Below are 22160 nucleotides of genomic sequence, written 5' to 3' on the forward strand. Positions count from 1 at the left end.
CAGGGGGGTACCGGTGTTATCCTGGCACCACCCTATAGGCTGTCTCATCGTTGTCGGTGATCAGGCCAACCACTGTTGTGTCGTCGGCAAACACTCAAGTGAAAAATAGTGCAGAACCAACCAGGAAAATGAGAAAGTCACTGAAGCTGAAGCTGTCCAGTCTATGAAGCGCTATCAGCTCAATTCTGTTAACAGTTTTTAAATGCTTATAAACACTGCCCCCACGTGGACAAAGGTGGTTATAGCTAAAACATGTATTGCAATACTACTATACAGCAAAGTGAACGTACCACAGCATGATGTCATAACATGCCCTCCTAGTTGATTTGATCAATAACACAAAAATGTGTTACAGCCTACAATTCCTACCCACACAATTCCTACCCACTGGGCAAAAACTGGTTGAAACGTTATTTCCACGTCATTTCAACCGAAACAAATATGTTGAGGTTGAATCAACGTGTAAAATTTGAAAAAAGGTAATCCGTTTCGTATTTCCCCCTAACGTTTAACCTAAATCCAATGATAACTTAACCAAATGTAAATCAAAACTAAGCGTTGAACTGAAATATGTGCCAAGTGGGTAGTTATTTTGCAGTCAAATAAAACATATAGAAAAAAAGAAAGAACCCGAATATATGACGGACTGGTTTAGTAATACGAATGAGGGAAACGTGCGTTCCACTAGCTGGCGTGTGAGCGCGGTCACCTCTACTGTCAGAAGCTATCAACGGCCCTGCCTCGTGACGCGGGACTTTCCGCTTCGTTCTGACACTAGATGGTTCGCCCTGACAGCCGAGGACTTTTCCCTTTGTGCCCGTGAAGGGACTTTTCCCTTCGTCTGACACTAGATGAGTGTCGCCGTGGGAGGACTTTCCCGCTTGTTGGATGGTGTCCGTGACGCGAGGACTTTTCCCGCCTTCGTTCTGACACTAGATGAGGTGTCGCCTCGTGACAGCAGAGGACTTTTCCCGCCCTTCGTTCTGACACCAGATGAGGTGTCGCCTCAACAGTCCAACATAGAGAAGTTCGGTTGCTAGCCGTAATGTACAGTAACAGCCAAAACTACAAAGTACAGCGAAGACTTCGGCTGAATCAGGTAGCTAGTTTACACTGACTGTATCGGTTGGTAAACGTGTGAAATTGATATGTAATAACTGATATTGTATAGCTAATACTTGCCAAAGAGACCGTTCGTTTTTTGTAGGTTCCTTTGGCTAACTACAGTTGCTGGCTTGGGCTGGTTTTAACCACAATCTGGGATGCTATAGCCAAGCTAGATAGATAGATATTCAATAGATATTCAACATAATCACTATTCACGCTTGAAAAGTCTCTATAGGTTACACAATATATACATTTACGTCATTTAGCAGACGCTCTTATCCAGAGCCACTTACATTATTTTTTAAATGTTTCATACCCCCGTGGGAATCGAACCCACATCCCTGGCGTTGCAAACGCCATGCTCTAACAACTGAGCTACATACCTGCCGGCCATTCCCTCCCCTACCCTAGACGACGCAGGGCCAACTGTGCGCCGCCCCATTGGTCTCCCGGTCACGGCCAGCTACGACAGAGCCTGGATTCGAACCAGGATCTCTAGTGGCACAGCTAGCACTGCGATGCAGTGCCTTAGACCACTGCGCCACTCGGGAGACAGGCAATATATCTACCTTGAGACACACACACACACACACTTCGGAGAACACATGCATTGAATTTGAATTTCTGTGTTATTTCAGTGTTTCACCAATGTAACAGTGACTCAGGAAAATAATGAAGAATGCAAGGTCACAGTTATAAATCCGTTTTGTAGTCATCGTGACCTCTCACCCTCTCACCTACTTTTACTGACGATCATTTGTCTCTTTCAAGTGGTTATTACTCTGTAAATGTTTGACTCACTCTAAACACTGACAAAATCATAATGTGCTTTCAGTGAGTGAAGCCTTTGACACAGAGGCAATGGTGATCCATTGTTTTGACTATCTCTCATTCTATAACTTATTGATTTAAGAGTGTTGGAACGGTGTAGTGGTGCGGGAAATATATGACATTTCTATGTAGACATTCTCCTTAAAAAATTGGATAACTTATGGATAAAAAATTTGAGAAATATGGCTTAACTTATTTATTGTAAAAAATAAAAAATGGTTGACATATCTGTCATTGCGCCAATGACATCTAACATTGCAATCTGGAGATCTAACATTGTAATCTGGCCGTCTAACATTGCAATCTGGCCGTCTAACATTGCAATCTGGCCGTCTAACATTGCAATCTGGCCATCTAACATTGCAATCTGGCCATCTAACATTGCAATCTGGCCATCTAACGTTGCAATCTGGCCGTCTGACATTGCAATCTGGCCATCTAACATTGCAATCTGGCTGTCTAACGTTGCAATCTGGCCATCTAACATTGCAATCTGGCCATCTAACATTGCAATCTGGCCGTCTAACATTGCAATCTGGCCATCTAACATTGCAACGGCCATCTAACGTTGCAATCTGGCCATCTAACATTGCACCAACATGCAATCTGGCCGTCTAACATTGCAACGGCCGTCTAACATTGCAATCTGGCCATCTAACATTGCAATCTGGCCGTCTAACATTGCAATCTGGCTGTCTAACATTGCAATCTGGCCATCTAACATTGCAATCTGGCCATCTAACATTGCAATCTGGCCATCTAACATTGCAATCTGGCCGTCTAACATTGCAATCTGGCCATCTAACATTGCAATCTGGCCGTCTAACATTGCAATCTGGCCGTCTAACATTGCAATCTGTGACTTTGAACTCTTTAGTGTGGTGGGGTGACTTCTGAATGTCCCAAATGATACGCTATTCCCTATATAGTGCACTATTTTTGACCTGGGCCATGGGCACCCTATTCCCTATATAGTGCACTATTTTTGACCTGGGCCATGGGCAGCCTATGTAGGGAATAGGTGCCATTTGGGACTCAGCCTTGGTTAACCATTTAAAGCTGTGAGTCTGTGACGGACACAAGCCAGGTGGGACATACAGTATTAAAGGGGCCTGTCAATAGGGCACAATTATCATATAGTCGTGTGACCATCAATTATGGACAGTAAACTTGGCGTGAATTAAACATTATAATTGTCGTAATTGTAATATATTCATTTTAGGGGGGGGGGGGTCTACTTTATTTCAAAGTACATACTCATTAGCAGTTTTTCATTTTTACATTAAGTGGGAAAAGTGGGTAATCATTTTACAAGCAGAACAGCACAGTCAGGGGGAGAAGCTTCATTTCCAAGTGGTCAAAACCATTTGTTTTTGAGCCAGGGGTGTCAACAAAGCTGTGATATATTTACGTTTTAGTCATTTAGCAGACGCTCTAATCCAGAGCGATTTACAGGAGCAATTAGGGTTAAGTGCCTTGCTCAAGGGCACAGCGACAGATTTTTCACCTAGTCGGCTCGGGGATTGGAACCAGCGACCTCTCGGTTACTGGCACAACGCTCTTAACCACTAAGCTACCTGCCGCCCCATATCATTAGGTATGTCCTAGCTACAATTATGACAATATCGGTGGCCATTTGCATGACAATTAATCATTACCCCAAAAGTCCATAATCGTCACAGCTCCACGACAAGGAACCTCTGCACAAGCTAACCTTTGAGTCGCCATCAGGTTCAGGGATCTAACTGTCAGGCACGGGACTGGCTGACTAGAGCACTGGAGCCAAGGTCTCCTAATATAAGCGTTAGGATTTAGTTTCACTAACTACGCTACGGACTGCTCTCTCCTCTCCTCTAGAGCCAAGGTATTGTTATTTATTTCTTCCCATCTTCTTAAAAGCTAAGACAATGTTGTGAGGAGCTTTCTCTTCCTCTGATCAAAGCTAAGCTAGGACAATATGACTCTTGACTGCTTGATCCTGCCAAGCTAAACACAGTCCACAGGTGTTGATGTTTTTTGACAGAGTTCGATTTAAAAATAGATCTGTTCTTTGATAGTATTTGCTAATCTGTGACGGGATTCTTCACACACGGCAACACTATCGTTTTGTCTATTGTGAATTTGTACCTTTTTTTTAAGTTTGAGAAAAAGTTGTGAAGAAAGCACAGAAGGAGATGACTAGTGGAACATTCTAAACTTCCTAGCTCTTGAACTGTTAAACATGAAAGAAAGTTACCTCAACTTCTCATGGCAGTATGGTTTAGGCACAGTTTAATGTTTTAATTGAAGTGTTGTTTTTAAATTGTGGGAATCAGGCGTTGCAAATAGATACATGTCTGTGTGGCAAGCTCTTGCCACACAGGCTAGAGAATGAGCAACTTCCATTTCAAAATATTGCCGTTATGTGATCATAACTGGACGACTCTTTACTGAAAACAATAGACTGATGTGGTTGGTGTTGACGTTATAGCAGTTGTTACATTGTTATTCTGTACGGCAGGGCTCTCCAACCCTGTTCCTAAAGAGATACCCTCTTGTCCAGCCTGTCCAGGAACAGGGTTGGACAGCCCTGTTCTATACCATGGTCATTGAAGTATTGAGTAACTGTTTTGGTGTTTAGGCAATTGATGTTTGTTTTAAAAAAATAGATTTTTGAGGATATGTTTGACAGAGAAGAAATCAGAGGAGGAGACACAGCAGGCAGGCATGACCAGGGATTGGTCAGTGGTGGGGGGTAATGTGTGACATGTCAGGGGAATGTGACCACTCCACCACGACTCTGTGCAGCCATTTGATGTTACAGGGTTATTTTCTGTCTGCTCTTTTATCCCTCAGACACAATGAAGAATGTTTACCAGGCATCAGAGAAGGAGAGCATCTCAGGGCTGTCTATCGTAAGTACACTTTATCTCCTTCACCACCACCACCACATCTCTCTCTCTCTCTCTCTCTCTCTCTCTCTCTCTCTCTCTCTCTCTGTCTCTCTCTCTCTCTCTCTCTCTCTCTGTCTCTGTCTCTGTCTCTCTCTCTCTGTCTCTGTCTCTGTCTCTCTCTCTCTGTCTCTGTCTCTCTCTCCCTGTCTCTGTCTCTCTCTCTCTCTCTCTCTCTCTCTCTCTCTCTGTCTCTCTCTCTCTCTCTCTCTCTCTCTCTCTGTCTCTCTCTCTCTCTCTCTCTCTCTCTGTCTCTCTCTCTCTGTCTCTCTCTCTCTCTCTCTCTCTCTCTCTCTCTCTCTCTCTCTCTCTCTCTCTCTCTCTGTCTCTCTCTCTCTCTCTCTCTCTCTCTCTCTCTCTCTCTCTCTCTCTCTCTCTCTCTCTCTCTCTCTCTCTCTCTCTCTCTCTCTCTCTCTCTCTCTCTCTCTCTCTCTCAATTCAAGGGGCTTTATTGGCATGGGAAACATATGTTTATATATCCAAAGCAAGTGAAATAGATATTAAACAAAAGTGAAATGACAGTAAACATTACACACACAAGTTTCAAAGGAATAGACACATTTCAAATGTCATATTATGGCTGTGTACAGTGTTATAATGATGTACAAAAGGAAAATAAATCAACATAAATATGGGTTGTATTTACAATGGTGTTTGTTCTTCACTGGTTGCCCTTTTCTTGTGGCAACAGGTCACAAATATTGCTGCTGTGATTGCACACTGTGGTATTTTACCCAATAGATTTGGGAGTTGCTTAAAATTAGATTTAAAAAATTTAAATAGCAAGGCCATTCGCACACGAGTCTACAGTGGGGAAAAAAAAGTATTTAGTCAGCCACCAATTTTGCAAGTTCTCCCACTTAAAAAGATGAGAGAGGCCTGTAATTTTCATCATAGGTATCACGTTTATCAACTATGACAGACAAAATGAGAAAAAAAAATCCAGAAAATCACATTGTAGGATTGTTAATGAATTTATTTGCAAATTATGGTGGAAAATAAGTATTTGGTCAATAACAAAAGTTTCTCAATTCTTTGTTATATACCCTTTGTTGGCAATGACACAGGTCAAACGTTTTCTGTAAGTCTTCACAAGGTTTTCACACACTGTTACTGGTATTTTGGCCCATTCCTCCATGCAGATCTCCTCTAGAGCAGTGATGTTTTGGGGCTGTCGCTGGGCAACACGGACTTTCAACTCCCTCCAAAGATTTTCTATGGGGTTGAGATCTGGAGACTGGCTAGGCCACTCCAGGACCTTGAAATGCTTCTTACGAAGCCACTCCTTCGTTGCCCGGGCGGTGTGTTTGGGATCATTGTCATGCTGAAAGACCCAGCCACGTTTCATCTTCAATGCCCTTGCTGATGGAAGGAGGTTTTCACTCAAAATCTCACAATACATGGCCCAATTCATTCTTTCCTTTACACGGATCAGTCGTCCTGGTCCCTTTGCAGAAAAAACAGCCCCAAAGCATGATGTTTCCACCCCCATGCTTCACAGTAGGTATGGTGTTCTTTGGATGCAACTCAGCATTCTTTGTCCTCCAAACACGACGAGTTGAGTTTTTACCCAAAAGTTATATTTTGGTTTCATCTGACCATATGACATTCTCCCAATCCTCTTCTGGATCATCCAAATGCACTCTAGCAAACTTCAGACGGGCCTGGACATGTACTGGCTTAAGCAGGGGGACACGTCTGGCACTGCAGGATTTGAGTCCCTGGCGGCGTAGTGTGTTACTGATGGTAGGCTTTGTTACTTTGGTCCCAGCTCTCTGCAGGTCATTCACTAGGTCCCCCGTGTAGTTCTGGGATTTTTGCTCACCGTTCTTGTGATCATTTTGACCCCACGGGGTGAGATCTTGCGTGGAGCCCCAGATCGAGGGAGATTATCAGTGGTCTTGTATGTCTTCCATTTCCTAATAATTGCTCCCACAGTTGATTTCTTCAAACCAAGCTGCTTACCTATTGCAGATTCAGTCTTCCCAGCCTGGTGCAGGTCTACAATTTTGTTTCTGGTGTCCTTTGACAGCTCTTTGGTCTTGGCCATAGTGGAGTTTGGAGTGTGACTGTTTGAGGTTGTGGACAGGTGTCTTTTATACTGATAACAAGTTCAAACAGGTGCCATTAATACAGGTAACGAGTGGAGGACAGAGGAGCCTCTTAAAGAGAAGTTACAGGTCTGTGAGAGCCAGAAATCTTGCTTGTTTGTAGGTGACCAAATGCTTATTTTCCACCATAATTTGCAAATAAATTCATTAAAATCCTACAATGTGATTTTTCTGGATTTTTTTTCTCAATTTGTCTGTCATAGTTGACGTGTACCTATGATGAAAATTACAGGCCTCTCTCATCTTTTTTAGTGGGAGAACTTGCACAATTGGTGGCTGACTAAATACTTTTTTCCCCCACTGTATATATAGTCAAAGCTTTCCTTAATTTTGGGTCAGTCACAGTGGTCAGGTATTCTGCCACTGTGTACTCTCTGTTTAGGGCCAAATAGCATTCCAATTTGCTCCGTTTTTGGTAAATTATTTTTTCTTCTCATGATTTGGTTGGGTTTTTAATTGTGTTCTGTTGCTGTCCTGGGGTTCTGTGGAGTCTGTTTGTGTTTGTGAACAGAACCCCAGGACCAGCTTACAGGTCTCTTCTCCAAGTTCATCTCTCTGTAGGTGATGGCTTTGTTATGGAAGGTTTGGGAATCGCTTCCTTTTAGGTGGTTGTTGAATTTAACGGCTCTTTTCTGGATTTTTATCATTAGTGGGTATCGCCTAATTCTGCTCTGCATGCATTATTTGGTGTTTTACGTTTTATAATAATAATAATATAATATGCCATTTAGCAGACGCTTTTATCCAAAGCGACTTACAGTCATGTGTGCATATATGTTTGTGTATGGGTGCTCTACCAGCTGAGCTACAGAGGACCACGGACTACAGAGGACCAAATATCCTCAGTTTTACACTGAGGATATTTTTGCAGAATTCTGCATGCTGAGTCTCAATTTGGTGTTTGTCCCATTTTGTGAATTCTTGGTTGGTGAGCGGACCCCAGACCTCACAACCATAAAGGGCAATGGGTTCTATAACTGATTCAAGTATTTTTAGCCAGATCCTAATTGGGATGTCAAATTGTATGTTCCTTTTGATGGCATAGAAGGCCCTTCTTGCCTTGTCTCTCAGATCATTCACAGCTTTGTGGAAGTTACCTGTGGCGCTGATGTTTAGGCCGAGGTATTTATAGTTTTTGGTGTGCTCTAGGGTAATGGTGTCTAGATGGAATTTGTATTTGTGGTCCTGGCAACTGGACCTTTTTGGAACACCATTATTTTTATCTTACTGAGATTTACTGTCAGGGCCCAGGTCTGACAGAATCTGTGCTGCTGTAGGCCTTCCTTGGTTGGGGACAGAAGCACCAGATCATCAGCAAACAGTAGACATTTGACTTCAGATTCTATTAGGGTGAGGCAGGGTGCTGCAGACTGTTCTAGTGCCCTCGCCAATCCGTTGATATATATGTTGAAGAGGGTGGGGCTCAAGCTGCATCCCTGTCTCACCCCACGGTCCTGTGGAAAGAAATGTGTGTGTTTTTTGCCAATTTTAACTGCACACTTGTTTGTGTACATGGATTTGATAATGTTGTATATTTTTCCCCCAACACCGCTTTATATCAATTTGTATAGCAGACCCTCATGCCAAATTGAGTGAAAAGCGTGAGAAGACTTTGCCTTTGTTTTGTTTTGTTTTGTTTGTCAATTAGGGTGTATAGGGTGAATACGTGTTCTGTCGTACGGCAATTCGGTAAAAAGCAATTTGACATTTGCTCAGTACATTGTTTTCACTGAGGAAATGTACAAGTCTGCTGTTAATGATAATGTAGAGGACTTTCCCAAAGTTGCTGTTGACGCATATCCCACGGTAGTTATTGGGGTCAAATTTGTCTCCACTTTTGTGTATTGGGGTGATCAGTCCTTGGTTCCAAATATTGGGGAAGATGCCAGAGCTAAGGATGATGTTAAAGAGTTTAGCCAATTGGAATTTGTGGTCTGTATATTTTATCATTTCATGTAGGATACCATCAACACCACAGGCCTTTTTGGGTTGGAGGGTTTGTATTTTATCCTGTAGTTCATTCAATGTAATTGGAGAATCCAGTGGGTTCTGGTAGTCTTTAATAGCTGATAATAAGGTTTGTAATTGATTGTGTATATGTTTTTGCTGTTTGTTCTTTGTTATAGAGCCAAAAAGATTGGAGAAGTGGTTTACCCATACATCTCCATTTTGGATAGATATCTCTTCATGTTGTTTGTTTGTTTGGTGTTTTCCAATTTTCCCAGAAGTGATTAGAGTCTATGGATTCTTCAATTACATTGAGCTGATTTCTGACGTGCTGTTCCTTCTTTTTCCTTAGTTTATTTCTGTATTGTTTTAGTGATTCGCCATAGTGAAGGCTCAGGTTTTCTGGGGCTCTATGTTTTTGGTTAGATAGGTTCCTCAATTTCTTTCTTAGGTTTTTGCATTCTTTATCAAACCAATTGTTCTTGTTGTCTGCTTGAAATGTTTAGATTTGATAGGGAAGCTGAAAGGTCAAATATACTGTTTAGGTTTTCTACTGCCAAGTTTACACCTTCACTATTACAGTGAAATGTTTTGTCCAGGAAGTTATCTAGAATGGATTGAATTTGTTGTTGCCCAATTGTTTTTGGTAGGTTTCAACACTACTTTCCTTCCATCTATAGCATTTCTTAATATTGTGCAGTTCCTTTGGCTTTGATGCCTCATGATTGAGTATTGCTCTGTTCAAGTAGACTGTGATTTTGATGTGATCTGATAGGGGTGTCAGTGGACTGACTGTGAACGCTCTGAGAGACTCTGGGTTGAGGTCAGTGATAAAGTAGTCTACAGTACTACTGCCAAGAGATGAGCTATAGGTGTACCTACCATAGGAGTCCCCTCCAAGCCTACCATTGAAGGGGTTGGGCAGAAGGGGCAGAGGTCTGATATGGGGGGCCAAATAGGGGTGTGGCCAGGGTTTGCTTGGGGTGGTCTCAGCTGGTTGGGGTGTGGCTGGTGATGCTGTGGTCTGGGTGTAGGTCCTCTTGGCGTGGGTTCTCTCGATGCAGGTCCTTCAGGAGGGGGTCTTGCAGGTCTGAGAGGGGTGTCTCGCTGGTCTGGGCGGGGTGTCCGTTGCTCTGTTGCTCCTGTGTGAGGTGCTGGGGCTGCGGTTAAGGGTGACGTCCTTCAGGGTCCTGAGGCACAGTCCCGGGAGATGCTTGCATTCAGCCGCTCTATGGTGGCAGTGTGACCGTCTTTTCGTGGTAGCAGGGCGGAGATCACCACTGGTGCTTTGGGGAAAATGGAAGAAGCTTTTTCAATCACTCCCTTGAGTGCTGTGGCCACCCTTTCCTGCTGGGCCATCAGGTCGTTTGTGCCCGAGTGAATTATGATGTGGCTGGGGGACCTTAGTCTGTCCTCTGACAGCAGCTCCAGGGCATGCCTAGTGTTTGGGCACCAGAGTTTAGCCACTTTGTGTTTGGGAAAAAGTTTATTCTCTTGAATGTATTTGCCATTTGAGTCAATCTCTGTCTCTGTCTCTGTCTCTGTCTCTGTCTCTCTCTCTCTCTCTCTCTCTCTCTCTCTCTCTCTCTCTCTCTCTGCCATCTTGTTTCCCTGTGGTTTTTGTTGTTGACTTTGATTCTGCCATTGAAGCTTGGTACATATGTACCCTCCTTGGTTACGGTACACTCTTTGATGGTACATTTGATGTAAATAAAGGCTAGTTATCATTGTCTCTCTCCTTCTCCCCCTTTCTCCATGTACAGAGGAAAATAAGTGAGAGTATCATATGGAATTCTGAATCTAATGCTGCCATGGAGATGAATCCAGATGGTCTACTGTCCCTGGACTACAGAGAAGAGGACCCCCCTCCCAACAAACACCTCAAGTACCACACCAGCCTGCAGAACATGATCCCATTCCGCTTCTCAAACAAGTAAGGCACAACTACACACCTGTAACCCTACCCTTAACCCCTAACCATAATAACCCCTAACCATAATAACCCCTAATCATAATAACCCTTAACCCCTAACCATAATAACCCCTAAACATAACCATAATAACTCCTAATCATAATAGCCCTAACTCCTAACCATAATAACGCCTAACCATAATAACCCCTAACCATAATAACTCCTAACCATAACACCCTAACCAAATAACCCTAACCCTAACCACAATAACCCTAACCATAACCATAATAACTCCTAATCATAATAGCCCTAACTCCTAACCATAATAACGCCTAACCATAACCCTAACCAATAACTCCTAACCAAATAGAATAACCTTAACTCCTAACCAAATAACCCTAACCATAATAACCCTTAACCCCTAACCATAATGACCCTAACCATAATAACCCTAACCATAACACCCTAACCATAATAACCCCTAACCATAATAGCCCTAACTCCTAACCAATAACTCCTAACCATAATAACCTAACCCTAACCATAATACCACTAACCATAATACCTAACCCCTAACATAATAACCTAACCTAAACATAATAACCTAACCATAATAACCTAACCCTAATCCCTAAACATAATAACCCTAACCATAATAACCCTAACCCCTAACATAACAACCCTTAAACATAACAACCTAATCCCTAAACATAATAACCCTAACCCCTAACATAATAACCCTAACCATAATAACCCTAACCCCTAACCCCTAACATAATAACCCTAACCCTAACCATAAACCTAACCCTAACATAATAACCCTCAACCATTATAACCCCTAACATAATAACCCTAACCACTAACCATAATAACCCTAACCCCTAACATAATAACCCTAACCATAATAACCCTAACCATAATAACCCTAACCCCTAACCATAATAACCCTAACCCCTAACCATAATAACCCTATCCCCTAACCATAATAACCCTAACCCCTAACATAATAACCCTAACCCCTAACCATAATAACCCTAACCACTAACATAATAACCCTAACCATAATAGCCCTAACTCCCAACCATAATAACTCCTAACCATAATAACCCTAACCCCTAACCATAATACCACTAACCATAATAACCCTAACCCCTAACATAATAACCCTAACCCTAAACATAATAACCCTAACCATAATAACCCTAACCCCTAATCCCTAAACATAATAACCCTAACCATAATAACCCTAACCCCTAACATAACAACCCTTAAACATAATAACCCTAATCCCTAACATAATACACCCTAACATAACCCTAACCTAACCCTAACCCTAACACTAACCTAACCCTAACCCCTAACCATAATAACCCTAACCCCTAACATAATAACCCTCAACCATTATAACCCCTAACATAATAACCCTAACCACTAACCATAATAACCCCTAACCCTAACATAATCCCTAACCATAATAACCCTAACCCTAACCATAATAACCCTAACCCCTAACCATAATAACCCTATCCCTAACCATAATAACCCTAACCCTAACCATAATAACCTAACCCTAACCATAATAACCCCAACCACTAACATAATAACCCTAACCATAATAGCCCTAACTCCCAACCATAATAACTCCTAACCATAATAACCCTAACCCCTAACCATAATACCACTAACCATAATAACCCTAACCCCTAACATAATAACCCTAAACATAATAACCCTAACCATAATAACCCTGACCCCTAATCCCTAAACATAATAACCCTAACCATAATAACCCTAACCCCTAACATAATAACCCTTAAACATAATAACCCTAATCCCTAAACATAATAACCCTAACCCCTAACATAACCCTAACCATAATAACCCTAACCCCTAACCCCTAACATAATAACCCTAACCCCTAACCATAATAACCCTAACCCCTAACATAATAACCCTCAACCATAATAACCCCTAACATAATAACCATAACCACTAACCATAATAACCCTAACCCCTAACATAATAACCCTAACCATAATAACCCTAACCATAATAACCCTAACCCCTAACCATAATAACCCTAACCCCTAACCATAATAACCCTAACCACTAACCATAATAACCCTAACCCCTAACATAATAACCCTAACCCCTAACATAATAACCCTAACCCCTAACCATAATAACCCTAACCCCTGACCATAATAACCCTAACCCCTAACCATAATAACCCAAACCATAATAACCTTAACCCCTATCAATCGATTACATTATGCAGTGGAAACCAAATGCTCTGTAAATCATATGATTCCCACAGTGCTGCAGCTGTAATGATAGATGTGTTCCTGTCAGAATCGTCTCAGTATAGCATGGTGTGTTTTAGACACTCTGTGGATTGGATTGCCTGACTCAATCTGACTAGATTTTGGTTAGTAGCTTTTCATAGAACAGTGTTTACAATGTAGTTGGACTCTGAATGATGTCCGTCTCTGTCCAGGTCCAACCCCATGGACGATGCAGGCTTCTTCTCCTTCACCTCGTTTGCCTGGATGACTCCCATGATGTGGAGCCTGTTCAGGAACCGACTGGACAAGAGCTCCCTCTCGCTGTCTTCTCATGATGGGGCCGACACCAATGGGAAAAGGTGGGACTGTGAATGTTAGCCCAAGTTAGCGCGCTGAGCTAATGCCTAGGCATGGTCTGTCAATGGGAAAAGGTGGGACTATGAATGTTAGCCCAGGTTAGCGCGCTGAGCTAATGCCTAGGCATGGTCTGTCAATGGGAAAAGGTGGGACTGTGAATGTTAGCCCAAGTTAGCGCTGAGCTAATGCCTAGGCATGGTCTGTCAATGGGAAAAGGTGGGACTGTGAATGTTAGCCCAAGTTAGCGCGCTGAGCTAATGCCTAGGCATGGTCTGTCAATGGGAAAAGGTGGGACTGTGAATGTTAGCCCAAGTTAGCGCGCTGAGCTAATGCCTAGGCATGGTCTGTCAATGGGAAAAGGTGGGACTGTGAATGTTAGCCCAAGTTAGCGACTGAGCTAATGCCTAGGCATGGTCTGTCAATGGGAAAAGGTGGGACTGTGAATGTTAGCCCAAGGTTAGCGCGCTGAGCTAATGCCTAGGCATGGTCTGTCAATGGGAAAAGGTGGGACTATGAATGTTAGCCCAAGTTAGCGCGCTGAGCTAATGCCTAGGCATGGTCTGTCAATGGGAAAAGGTGGGACTATGAATGTTAGCCCAAGTTAGCGCGCTGAGCTAATGCCTAGGCATGGTCTGTCAATGGGGAAAAAGGTGGGACTATGAATGTTAGCCCAAGTTAGCGCGCTGAGCTAATGCCTAGGCATGGTCTGTCAATGGGAAAAGGTGGGACTATGAATGTTAGCCCAGGTTAGCGCGCTGAGCTAATGCCTAGGCATGGTCTGTCAATGGGAAAAGGTGGGACTATGAATGTTAGCCCAAGTTAGCGCGCTGAGCTAATGCCTAGGCATGGTCTGTCAATGGGAAAAGGTGGGACTATGAATGTTAGCCCAAGTTAGCGCGCTGAGCTAATGCCTAGGCATGGTCTGTCAATGGGAAAAGGTGGGACTCATTATGAATGTGGGACTTGCACCATGAATCTATAACCAACCGGGTTTTGAATCTTGTTAGCCCACTGAACTAAAGCCTTGGACATATCTGTCAATGGGAAAAGTGACTATGACAATGAATGTGTAATGGACTGGGTATCGAACCCAGGTTGTTTGCATGGCTAAAGACAGTTAGCCCACTGAGTTAAAGCCAGCCTTGGTGTCATCTGTAAGAGCTTACTCAAATCTTCAGGTTTCAGGCAGGGTTACTCATCACAAACATGTGATGTATCGCATCACCTTGGCCACAAATGAGGAAGTAAACTGTAAAAAGTTTATTAAAGCTGTCAAAAATAGATCATAAAATCATTTTTATTGGCCCTGTCACCCTGTGCTTTTGTTTTGAGCTCTGAGTTCTGTGTGACAAAAGACATAATTTCTTTGACTTGTTCCTCTGCAGGTTTGAGAGGCTTTGGGAGGACGAGGTGGCCAAGGTGGGAAAACAGAACGCTTCTTTAGGTCGGGTCTTCATGCGTTTCCAAAGGACTAGATTACTAGTGGCGTTCCTCATCTCCATCCTGTTCACGCTTTCTGTATTTATTGGACCAGTAAGTCGGTGATTCAAATAAATTAATTTCCTGCGTAGATGTGGATTCATTTAACACATTAATCGATTCGTTATTTTAAACCATCTGTGCATGTTTCAGGCGGTTCTGGTGTATGAGATCCTGAACTATGCAGAGGCCCCTGGGGCATCTACACTGGTCCATGGTGTCGGTCTGTGTGTGGCTCTGTTCATCTCAGAGTTCTCTAAAGCCTTCTTCAGCTCTCTACTGTGGGCGGTTAGCCTGAGGACAGCCATCAGGGTGAAGAGTGCCTTCTCCACTATCGCCTTCCAGAAGATCATCTCTCTTAGATCCGTCGCCAACATCTCCGTGGGAGAGGTACAGTCACACAGATACCGCATGATGTTTTGTTTTCATTCTGTGGGTTCAGGACTGTCATAAACCTTTCACATAGGATTCGCAGTATGTTGCCTGTAAAAATAGCTGGGCAATGTTTTATATGATCCACTTTCAAACAAACTTTTATATAACCATTGCTTAGCCGGCAAGCAGCAAGAGACATTCAACTTTGACCCTGTTGTTGCGATCAGTCTCATGGTAACCATGACATGACCGAAAAGTTGTAAATTCCTCAGACAGAATTAGCTTTTATTTCTTCACGTTAACCCTCTAGAGTTGATGTCCGGTGGAAATCTAATTAGCATTATAAAAAATCCCCCCCAAAATTATGTTTGTTTAAGCTAGAGAAATGTTTTTTAGCATGGGCTGCATCTACATCTAAATCCACCGCATCCGCTGATGTCGCACCTCCGCATCTGCGGTGAAAGGTGACAGAGCTAGAGCGGTGTTTGTCAGACCATGAGACATCCCGAAAATCGGTCTTCTCACAAAACTGTCTGTATGACCCCTCTATGGAAAGATGAGACTCGATGGTGTTCTCCGTTTTGCTCTACGACCCCCACAAGCATCTTGGAACTCGTCTGAAGTCGGTTAAAGCCGATCTGCCAACTTCTGTCTGTAGCGTCCGAACGGTTTGGGCTACACACTGATATGACCCCTCTGTGGAAAGGTGAGACTCTCACGAACACGTACTGTACATGTCGGTTGTTTTGCTCTAGGATGTCCACAGGCCTCGCAACACTAGTCTGAAGGTCCCCCGGGACCAGTTGAAAAATGTAATGGAAATATATATGGAGACTGTTTAGTGCCAAAAATAAGGGGTTAAATACATGTAGAAAAAAATCATAAATAAATAAAGTTTTCTGGTCTTTCTTATATCTCTCAGATATTTTTTTTTGGGGGGGACTATCTGTTGTTCCATGTAGTGAATCTGTTATTCAATGCGTTTGTATGGGCTAATAGCAGTAAATAAAAATAAATTAGGCCCTAATCCAGGGTTCTTCAATTCCGGTCCTGGAGGGCCGAAACACTTCTGTTTTTTTATTTCTACCTGGTAGTTAATTGCACTCACCTGGTGTCCCAGGTCTGAATTAGCCCCTGATTAGAAGGAGAGGATGAAAAACAGAGGTGTTTCGGCCCTCCAGGACCGGAATTGAAGAACCCTGCACTAATCTATGGATTTCACATGACTGGGCAGTGGCTCAGCCATGGGTGGACATAGGAGGCCCACCTACTTGGGAGCCAGGTCCACCCACTGGGGAGCCAGGCCCAGCCAATCAGAATGAGTTTTTCCCCCAAAAAAGGCCTTTATTACAGACAGAAATACTCCTCAGCATGCCCCCTCCCCCTCCTCAGACGATCCCGCAGGTGAAGAAGCCGGATGTGGAGGTCCTGGGGTTACACTTGGTCAGCGGTTGTGAGGCCGGTTGGATGTACTGCCAAATTCTCTAAAATGACGTTGGAGGCAGCTTATGGTAGAGAAATTAAGATTCAACAGCTCTGTTGGACATTCCTGCAGTCAGCATGCCAATTGCACACTCCCTCAAAACTTGAGACATCTGTGGCATTGTGTTGTGTGACAAAACTGCACATTTTAGAGTGGCCTTTTATTGTCCCCAGCACAAGTTGCACCTGTGTAATAATGATGCTGTTTAAGCAGCTTCTTGATATGCCACACCTGTTAGGTGGATGGATGATCTTGGCAAAGGAGAAATGCAGAAGAAATAGAAGAAGTATCATGCAGAAGAAATATCAGCCGCCCGCAGAATATCAGCCGGAGAATAAGCAGATATTCAGCGCCACGCAGAATAAATATCAGCCCGCCACGCAGAAGAAATATCAGCCCGCCACGCAGAAGAAATATCAGCCCGCCACGCAGAAGAAATATCAGCCCGCCACGCCGAACAAATATCAGCCCACGGAGATAAGCACGAGATATAACTTCACACTTTCTAGAGTTTTCCCTGTTAGTTAACACTATCAACGTTTCCCGCAACTGTGGCAATTGTGATCGAATCAATGCAATATTAACTACGTTCAATGCAACATACCGAAACAAAACAAACTATGCAAGAGATTTTGTTGTAGGATCGGAGTAGGATTCTATTGCATTGACAAGCAGGACTCAGACCGTACTCTATACAGACCGGTGCTGCTTAACCAATCAGAGCTGCTGTAGGCCTATATGCAGGGTTGGGAAGGTTACTTTTTAAATGTAATCCGTTACTAGTAACCTGTCTAGAATTAGGGTTAGGGTTAGGGTAATGCACTGCGTTGGGTTAGGGTTAGGGTAATGCACCGCGTTGGGTTAGGGTTAGGGTAATGCACCGCGTTGGGTTAGGGTTAGGGTAATGCACCGCGTTGGGTTAGGGTTAGGGTAATGCACTGCGTTGGGTTAGGGTTAGGGTAATGCACTGCGTAGGGTTAGGGTAATGCACAGCGTTGGGTTAGGGTAATGCACTGCGCAGGGTTAGGGTTAGGGTAATGCACTGCGTTGGGTTAGGGTTAGGGTAATGCACTGCGTTGGGTTAGGGTTAGGGTAATGCACCGCGTCGGGTTAGGGTTAGGGTAATGCACCGCGTTGGGTTAGGGTTAGGGTAATGCACTGCGTTGGGTTAGGGTTAGGGTAATGCACCGCGTTGGGTTAGGGTTAGGGTAATGCACTGCGTTGGGTCAGGGTTAGGGTAATGCACTGCGTTGGGTCAGGGTTAGGGTAATGCACTGCGTTGGGTTAGGGTTAGGTAATGCACCACGTTGGGTTAGGGTTAGGGTAATGCACTGCGTTGGGTTAGGGTTAGGGTAATGCACCGCGTTGGGTTAGGGTAGGGTAATGCACTGCATCGGGTTAGGGTTAGGGTAATGCACTGCGTTGGGTTAGGGTTAGGGTAATGCACTGCGTTGGGTTAGGGTTAGGGTAATGCACCGCGTTGGGTTAGGGTTAGGGTAATGCACTGCGTTGGGTTAGGGTTAGGGTAATGCACTGCGTTGGGTTAGGGTTAGGGTAATGCACCGCGTTGGGTTAGGGTAATGCTCTGCGTTGGGTTAGGGTAATGCACAGCGTTGGGTTAGGGTAATGCACTGCGTAGGGTTAGGGTAATGCACCGCGTTGGGTTAGAGTTAGGGGTAATGCACCGCGTTGGGTTAGGGTTAGGGTAATGCACAGCGTTGGGTTAGGGTTAGGGTAATGCACAGCGTTGGGTTAGGGCTAGGGTAATGCACTGCGTTGGGTTAGGGTTAGAGTAATGCACCGCGTTGGATAATGCACTGCGCTGGGTTAGGGTCAGGGTAATGCACCGCGTTGGGTTAGGGTTAGGGTAATGCACTGCGTTGGGTTAGGGTTAGGGTAATGCACCGTTGGGTTAGGGTTAGGGTAATGCACTGCGTTGGGGTTAGGGTAATGCACTGCGTTGGGTTAGGGTTAGGGTAATGCACCGCGTTGGGTTAGGGTTAGGGTAATGCACTGCGTTGGGTTAGGGTTAGGGTAATGCACTGCGTCGGGTTAGGGTTAGGGTAATGCACCGCCGGGTTAGGGTTAGGGTAATGCACTGCGTTGGGTTAGGGTTAGGGTAATGCACTGCGTTGGGTTAGGGTTAGGGTAATGCACTGCGTCGGGTTAGGGTTAGGGTAATGCACTGCACTGGGTTAGGGTTAGGGTAATGCACTGCGCTGGGTTAGGGTTAGGGTAATGGACTGCGTTGGGTTAGGGTTAGGGAATGCACTGCGTTGGGTTAGGGTTAGGGTAATGCACTGCGTTGGGTCAGGGTAATGCACAGCGTTGGGTTAGGGTAATGCACCGCGTAGGGTCAGGTTAGGGTAATGCACTGCGTTGGGTTAGAGTTAGGGTAATGCACTGCGTCGGGTTAGGGTTAGGGTAATGCACCGCGTTGGGTTAGGGTTAGGGTAATGCACAGCGTTGGGTTAGGGTTAGGGTAATGCACCGCGTTGGGTTAGAGTAATGCACCGCGTTGGGTTAGGGTTAGGGTAATGCACTGCGTTGGGTTAGGGTTAGGGTAATGCACTGCGTCGGGTTAGGGTTAGGGTAATGCACTGCGTTGGGTTAGGGTTAGGGTAATGCACTGCGTTGGGTTAGGGTTAGGGTAATGCACTGCGTTGGGTTAGGGTTAGGGTAATGCACCGCGTTGGGTTAGGGTAATGCACCGCGTTGGGTTAGGGTTAGGGTAATGCACTGCGTTGGGTTAGGGTTAGGGTAATGCACTGCGTCGGGTTAGGGTTAGGGTAATGCACTGCGTTGGGTTAGGGTTAGGGTAATGCACTGCGTCGGGTTAGGGTTAGGGTAATGCACCGCGCCGGGTTAGGGTTAGGGTAATGCACTGCGTCGGGTTAGGGCTAGGGTAATGCACTGCACTGGGTTAGGGTCAGGGTAATGCACTGCGTTGGGGGTTAGGGTAATGCACCGCGTTGGGTTAGGGTTAGGGTAATGCACTGCGTCGGGTTAGGGTTAGGGTAATGCACTGCGTTGGGTTAGGGTTAGGGTAATGCACTGCGTTGGGTTAGGGTTTGGGTAATGCACTGCGTTGGGTTAGGGTTAGGGTAATGCACCGTGTTGGGTTAGGGTTAGGGTAATGCACTGCGCTGGGTTAGGGTTAGGGTAATGCACCGCGTTGGGTTAGGGTTTGGGTAATGCACTGCGTTTTGTCAGGGTTAGGGTAATGCACCGCGTTGGGTTAGGGTTAGGGTAATGCACTGTGTTGGGTTAGGGTTAGGGTAATGCACTGTGTTGGGTTAGGGTTAGGGTAATGCACTGCGTTGGCGCGTCATACCTTGTTCTTCTGTGACCGTGTGTGTTACTCAGGCGGGAAAGTAGCACGTTTTCGGGTTAATGACTGATGGTTAGGAAGGTAATTAGAAAACAGGCAACTGCTTGGTCATGGAAGAAAACAAACGCTAAATTTGAAAGTCATCCTAGAAGTAATTATCTACTTTTTCAAAAGTATCAGTAATCTGATTACAATAGTTTTGCTGGTAACATAACGGATTATAGTTACAGTTTTTTGTAATCCATTACATGTAACGGATTACATGTAATGTCCATGTAATCCGTTACTCCCCAACCCTGCCTATATGCAAATAGACCATTGCCATATATGAATTTGTAAGTCGCTCTGGATAAGAGCGTCTGCTAAATGACTTAAATGTTAAATGTAAATGAATCTGTGCCATTACTTCAAGCTGGATGAGCTTGTTTTGAGATCATAAGAGGATGTAGAACGTGAGCACAGTTAGTTCATATCCTTTGTTAGTTAGTGAGTTATTAGCCCAGTTATAGATCATCTGTTCATATCCTTTGCTAGTTAGTGAGCTGCATGTAGCCAAGTTATAGATCATTTGTTCATATCCTTTGTTAGTTAGTGAGTTATTAGCCCAGTTATAGATCATTTGTAGTCAGCAATAGAGGAGTGATTGCTTCCTACAAGAGCACAAAACCTAAAAGCGAGTCAGGTAAAGAGCTTTTTTTTGTCTTAAAGGGGCAGTGTTGTATTTTGAGCCAGGCTTGAATGAGATAAGTAGCCAATATGCAGAGCTTAGCATAATTTGTTTGATTCTCAGTAACTGGTATGGGAATAATAATGCATTTTTTGCATCAAACACAACATTTTCAGTCACCTCCTTGTCTGAAGGACCAGTGGATAAACAGGTTAATGTCAAGCCCTGCATGTTTTTTTCCAAAGTGTAGCCCTACATTGAACACCACACATTGGCTGCTTCTGTAGACTCAACGATAGAACAGCTATTTCCATGTTAAAATGTTATGGGATGCATTTTCTCCATTGTTTTTGATGGTAGGCCACTCTGGTAGGCCTACATTATGATCAAATAGCCACAGTAGCCTACTGGGCCACTGTTAAAACTGTAACTTACAGTGGGTACAGCCTCCGTGTTCACAGTAAACAGCCTCCGTGTTCACAGTAAACAGCCTCCGTGTTCACAGTAAACAGCCTCCGTGTTCACAGTAAACAGCCTCAGTGTTCACAGTAAACAGCCTCAGTGTTCACAGTAAACAGCCTCAGTGTTCACAGTAAACAGCCTCAGTGTTCACAGTAAACAGCCTCCGTGTTCACAGTAAACAGCCTCCGTGTTCACAGTAAACAGCCTCAGTGTTCACAGTAAACAGCCTCAGTGTTCACAGTAAACAGCCTCCGTGTTCACAGTAAACAGCCTCAGTGTTCACAGTAAACAGCCTCCGTGTTCACAGTAAACAGCCTCCGTGTTCACAGTAAACAGTCTCAGTGTTCACAGTAAACAGCCTCCGTGTTCACAGTAAACAGCCTCCGTGTTCACAGTAAACAGCCTCCGTGTTCACAGTAAACAGCCTCAGTGTTCACAGTAAACAGCCTCCGTGTTCACAGTAAACAGCCTCAGTGTTCACAGTAAACAGCCTCCGTGTTCACAGTAAACAGCCTCCGTGTTCACAGTAAACAGCCTCAGTGTTCACAGTAAACAGCCTCAGTGTTCACAGTAAACAGCCTCCGTGTTCACAGTAAACAGCCTCCGTGTTCACAGTAAACAGCCCTCCGTGTTCACAGTAAACAGCCTCCGTGTTCACAGTAAACAGCCTCAGTGTTCACAGTAAACAGCCTCCGTGTTCACAGTAAACAGCCTCCGTGTTCACAGTAAACAGCCTCCGTGTTCACAGTAAACAGCCTCAGTGTTCACAGTAAACAGCCTCCGTGTTCACAGTAAACAGCCTCAGTGTTCACAGTAAACAGCCTCAGTGTTCACAGTAAACAGCCTCCGTGTTCACAGTAAACAGCCTCCGTGTTCACAGTA

The 22160-nt window shown here is 44.3% G+C and overlaps 1 protein-coding gene across 1 annotated transcript in view; it reads left to right on the plus strand.

Moving 5' to 3' along the window:
• The first annotated feature begins 3674 nt into the window (after positions 1-3674).
• Positions 3675-22160, plus strand: part of LOC121556210 (ATP-binding cassette sub-family C member 12) — a 109467-nt gene continuing 90981 nt past the window's right edge. The window contains 6 exon segments of the mRNA XM_045217549.1: positions 3675-3802; positions 4774-4832; positions 10690-10859; positions 13337-13483; positions 14867-15014; positions 15114-15350. Coding sequence (XP_045073484.1) covers positions 4779-4832; positions 10690-10859; positions 13337-13483; positions 14867-15014; positions 15114-15350 — 756 coding nt within the window. The 5' untranslated portion in view covers positions 3675-3802; positions 4774-4778.

This window comes from Coregonus clupeaformis, unplaced genomic scaffold (genome assembly GCF_020615455.1).
Source record: "Coregonus clupeaformis isolate EN_2021a unplaced genomic scaffold, ASM2061545v1 scaf1111, whole genome shotgun sequence".
Lineage (NCBI taxonomy): Eukaryota > Metazoa > Chordata > Actinopteri > Salmoniformes > Salmonidae > Coregonus > Coregonus clupeaformis.